We start from the raw sequence: 5,748 nt of genomic DNA, 5'->3' as shown, positions 1-5,748 counted from the left end.
AAATTAGTAGAGCTATATGGATGGCAGATAGATATGAAGCTACAGACTGTATGATGTATAATCGTTGTATTGTTGTTTCATTCCCTCTATCCCTATATATCTACATACTGCATATCCACATAATTGAGGAACTATCATCAAAAGGTTGCTGGGAAAAGAGAGTATATTTATTTCAGATATGTCCCTAATAGTTTGTCTGCTTTCCAGTGGATGGCCCTATACTCATGCACATACTGGCAACATCGAAGGGCAAAGGGACTCGGTGGCTCTTCAAACGTGTATGTAAAGTTTGGAGAGAAAGAGGAAGACAGAAGGAGTTGGAAAGGAGGGAAGAGGATTGAATTTGCTCAAAACACATTATATTTGCATGTTTGATTCTCAAATCAAAAATAAAGTGGAAAGTTATTGTGATATAAACAAAAATAATAAAAAGTAGCAATTTAGAGAAAGTAATTTTGTATTTATTTAATTTGACTGAGTTACATGTAGCTAATGTACCCATGACAGTTGAGAAAACCCAACAGAGTGATTTTAAAACACACAGTCTTTAATGATGAAAATTTTATAGGTTATATTATAGAAAAATTCACAAAATTGCTGGAGACTCTTAAAACCTCAGGTTCTGCTTCCAAATGTGACAAGTATAATGAAAAATATGTATGGTGTAGTTAATATATTTCCCAAAAGCTTGTCCATATGCCATGTAATATTAAAATATATACTTTATGTTAACAGAGAAGACTATAACTTTATAATCCTAATTATTAATTTTACTTATTTATTTTTCTTTTATCCAAACATTCTGATAACTTCAACCATCTCGTGACATAGCTTCTTACTCGTCTCACTTTGCAATCTATACTATTTGTTCATCATTTTACTCCCATCGACTTTCTCTCAGAAATTTAATGAATTTCCAGAAATCTAATGAGGTCTTCATTTCCACTGTCCTGTCACTCTTCATCTATGTGTCAGCCAGATAAAGGCAGCCACCAGGCTTCCTCGCTCAACAGACTACATAGATACTCTTTCAAGTACCTTTCCCTACACTTATAAACTCTCCCCTCTAGCAGATGCCACATAGTGACATTTCATCTTTCAGAATGCCTTCTGACATTAAGGCTGAGAAGAACTCAGATTGTGGTGACCTTCAGTACCCACTCATATATACACTAGCACTGATACAAGAGTCAGGTACCACCCAAACTTCAGAATACCCAGGTTAAGAAAGTCACAGACATCATCCCAGAGTGATAACTGTTATACAAATATGAAGCAGGCATCCTGAAAGGGCACTAGAACTCAAGGAACCTGAGCTATGCCTGCTTCCCTACAAAGCTGGGACACTTTTCTTCATATGCCTTCCCACTACTGTGACATCTTGAGACTACGTGAGATCTCATTTCTTCCTGTACACTCTTTACATGCCTAAGAATATGTGCTTGGATCAGCCAGGGTTTACTTGATATCAGATATCCAAGCTTCCTGTTCTGCATATGTTCCATGAGCTCCAAGACAGCTATATTAGACTCATGCTTGTTTTCCAATCTTCTTCTTTCTAAGAAATTAAAGATTTTGTTTCTAAGATTCTATTGTTTTGTGTATCTGATGAAAAAATATTCTCCTGTACTGTCTACTAATTTCATAGTTCAAAATTTCATGCATTTCTTTTTTTTGATAATTTTCTGGATAAAACACAAACTTTGTTAGCATAAATTCATCTTTCATTCAAACAACTTTTTGTCTAGCAAACAGTTTGATCACACCTTCACGAATCTGCTTGGTCTTTACTCCATATACAATTGGATTCAAGGTGGGAGGTAGCAATAGATACAGGTTGGCTATAATAATGTGGATATGATGGGGTATAGTGGTTCTCCCAAAGCGATGAGTAAAGAAGTTGAAGAATGCTGGGACATAGGTAATAACAATAGCACATATGTGTGATGTACAGGTACTGAAGGCTTTATGGCGAGCATCTGCCGAAGATAGCTTCACCACAGCATGGATAATCATGGCATAAGACATGGAGATACAGAATATATCAAAACCCCCAATAAATATAGCAATTATAAGACCATAGATAGCATTAATCTTAATATTGCCACAGGATAGTTTAGCCACAGCCATGTGATCACAATAGGTATGTTGGATGAGGTTTCCTCTACAGTATGGAAGACGCTTGATCAGGAAAGCAAAAGGGACCATGAGTAACACACTTCTAACAAGTGCTGCCAATCCAATCTTGGTAATCATAGTGTTGGTGAGTATGGTAGTATAGCGTAATGGATAGCATATAGCCACATAGCGGTCGAGAGCCATAAGCATGAGCACACCAGACTCCATGCCTGTTAACATGTGGATGAAAAACATCTGTACAAGGCAGGCATTGAAATCAATCTCCTTGACACTGAACCAAAAGATGCATAACATACTGGGGACAATTGTATTACACCCAGAAATATCTGTAGCAGACAACATGGCTAGAAAGTAGTACATGGGCCGGTGCAGAGCCTCCTCATGACTGATGAGGTAGATAAGTCCACAGTTACCTGTGACAGCAATGAGGTACATAATGAAGAATGGCAGAGAGATCCAGATGTGTGCAGCTTCCAACCCAGGAATCCCATTGAGAATAAAGTATCTTGGTGTCAGGCTGGAGGTATTGACCCCAGGCATGGTGATCAGTAGAAAATGAGTCACACTCTATGCTTGGTAATAGTGTCTTATGCTGAATACAAGAATTTTTTTCTAGATACAAGACATAAAAGTATTTTTTCACAACCTAAATAATAAAGAAGAAATGTATATTTCTATCCAACTGCATTGCTCTCTCCTCCTGTACACTCCTAAGTTTATTGCTAAATTAAGATTTCAAACTTGTGTCCAAACCCTTGGCTGGCTTGACTTTATATTTTCAACTCTATTGACAGGTGCTAGTTCATACTCCCAGGCCAGTCACTACTACTTGATTTATCCCATCAATCAATTTCCAAATTGTGGACTTTGTTTAAATAACATTGAAGTTGTGAAATCCTCACATCAGTGTGTATAATGGGTTACAGCTATTAGATAATTTGAGCATTATACACTATGCAAATCTGTTATGAGTTTGACATGATTAAATGGCTGTGTAAATTTGGGAAGTCTATCTATATTTTTCAATTCTGAGAAATCAAAGGCAGAAATATGAATATTTATATGAATATTTTTTGTACATGAGAAGGCAAAAACAAATACAAAGTTACAATTTAAATAGCATGTTCATATTGTATTTTTCATTATTTCTTCTCTTTTTATGCTGGTAAAGGTAAGAATTTTTATAATATATACATTTCATCAATGATTTGTGTTATACCTTTAGTTAACTATATCTTTGTTATATATCTTCAAATCTATATAGATTGGTATTATACACATTTATATCATTTATAGTCACATATAAATAAATTTAGATATATATATCAAGCTGTCTATCAAACTATAAACTCTTTGTCCTTCTTCTGTCTTCTTGTCATCATCTCCCAAATAACCTTAGGCTCCTGCATTCAGAAAGCAGTCCTTTTATTCAGAAAGATGCATACCTTGTACTCAGGAGGATGCAGTCCTTACTAAGCTTTTGCCAACATTTAAGGAACACTTTCTTCTCAACTTCCTTTTCTACTTTGAGAACTAGGATCTGTAGAAAACGTTCTTAATGAAAACCATTATACTCTAATGTCTTTCTTGGGTACCGTGCATGTTTTAAACTTGAAGTATAATTCTTTTACTTATTGCTTAATTTACCTTATCAAGTTGAAGTGTCACTTTTCCTTAGCTCTGTGTTACAGTGTTTGTATCTTCTACAATATCTTCACTTCCCTAATTTTCATGGCTTTTCTAACTTTTTCCATTCTGGTGTAACTAGATATTTCTTCATTTTTTTTCAGCTTAAATATAATTCATAGGGAAATTTAGGACACTTTGAAAGCATTTTCAAATATAAAATGCTTTTAATATTAAATAAATTACAGAAAAATTAATCACAACCCTAAATACCAAAACAAACAATATAGAACTATCCCAGTAAATATTAATAGTTTTGTGATTTTTTTTCTATAGGAGGAATGTAAATAAAATCATGCCTAAACATTCTTTACTACTTCCTACATCCTTTCATCTTATTCAGGGCAAAATATAGCTTCATTATATCTTCTTGAAATATACTATGCTATTAGAATGCTTTTAAATCTCCAAATGCTCCCAGCATTGCCCCAAATGATACTGCATCAGTCCATCTGTACCTACTGCAGGCTTCTCAAACTCAATAGACATACACTTCTGGACACCCCTCCTTATCATTTAAGCAGCTCACCTTATTCCTTCGAGGACTGTGACATGTGCCTTCAAAAGTTCCAGGTGTTTGTTCAGAGTTAACACAAAACCCTCCCACCTTCCAACTTAACATTGTGAATTTGAGGTTTCCTATCCCTTCTGCAATTTTGGCTTCACACTGCATATTCTAGCTCTTCCATCTCTGTAGCTTTTGGTGTTATGTGTTGTTATTCCATGGACAGTAAATTTCTGTTTTGTATGATGCTGCATGTAGCACATGGGAAAATGTGTGACAAAAGTATTATCTTGATAAGTTCCAAGATCTCCTTTTAAATGGTTTTACTACTGTAAGATAAATATCTCAACAAATTGTTGCATTGAAAATAATAATTCATCTGAAAAATGTCAAACCTGAATTCAACAATCAGAAGTCACCTGAAAGACATTGCTAAATGAAATTACAGCTATTGAGAATTGGGAAGTATATGTAATCCATATAATTATATGTAAATCTGGATTGAAATACTATTGCTTATCTTGTCAGATAAGATATCCTAGGGAGACTGTAAAGTCACAGAATCAAATGTATTCCATTGAAGAGAAATCAGATGGTGTCATGAATGGTCTTGCTGCTAAGTTGGGTTACATGATCACAGGAATCCTTTACTCTCCCTGAATTAATGAATTTTTGGTTTTTTTTTTAAAATCTTATCATTTTCTAAGGAGCACTCAACCACCTGTGGAAAGGAGAGGCATTTTTCTTTCATTACATAGAAATATATACTTGTCAGTGCTATAACTTTAATACTTATTACATCAGTATGTTGGAGTCACATCTCCCAGTACCCAAAGTGTACCTAGTTGTTACCCTTCCTTTCTATTTTCAACGCTGTTTAGAAATCTGTTTATTTCAAAAATTCTACAAACTAAGACCATTTATGACTCAAGTCCCTGTATAGTTGTAGCATTTTTGTGTATCTTGTGCATTTACTTTCTCTGAACCATACAAACTCACCCCAGTGCTACATGGTTTTAAATCTCCATTCATGGTGCTATCATTAAGAAAGAACTGTGCTATATATAAATAATGAGCCTGAATAACAAGCTTAGTATTTTCTCTTGAGACTTTACAAGTAATGGACAAAATAATATGTGTGGGGCATCACAGGTAGACGTCCCCTAGGTCTCTGAAGAAGTGGGTGTAAATTTAGCACTGTGAAAAACAAGATCTATACTTAAAACACAGTTGAGCAGAATATGTTCAGGTTTCAAATTGTCCTAATATTTCCCCTGATGAGCCATGGGAAGTTAAACATATTTAGTGTGACTTGGTGAATTGTTAATATGGGAGCTGTATCTACTCCCCAGGTCTGATCAAGTTCTGATTCATAACTCTACCACATGTCATATATGTACTTCAAAGTTTACTAAAAT

General features: G+C 34.8%; 1 protein-coding gene across 1 annotated transcript; it reads right to left on the bottom strand.

The window, feature by feature from the left end:
* Positions 1 to 1,728: 1,728 nt before the first annotated feature.
* Positions 1,729 to 2,679, bottom strand: Olfr665 (olfactory receptor 665). The gene has a single exon (NM_146814.1). It carries the CDS (start codon positions 2,677 to 2,679, stop codon positions 1,729 to 1,731), a length of 951 nt encoding a protein of 316 aa, NP_667025.1.
* Between the last annotated feature and the right edge of the window lie 3,069 nt (positions 2,680 to 5,748).

Source organism: Mus musculus, chromosome 7, assembly GCF_000001635.26.
Source record: "Mus musculus strain C57BL/6J chromosome 7, GRCm38.p6 C57BL/6J".
NCBI lineage: Eukaryota > Metazoa > Chordata > Mammalia > Rodentia > Muridae > Mus > Mus musculus.
This window is presented reverse-complemented; position numbering and strand designations above follow the sequence as displayed.

Excerpts from the sequence above, each read along its gene's own strand:
- Olfr665 (NM_146814.1), bottom strand. The coding sequence starts at position 2,679 with ATGCCTGGGGTCAATACCTCCAGCCTGACACCAAGATACTTTATTCTC.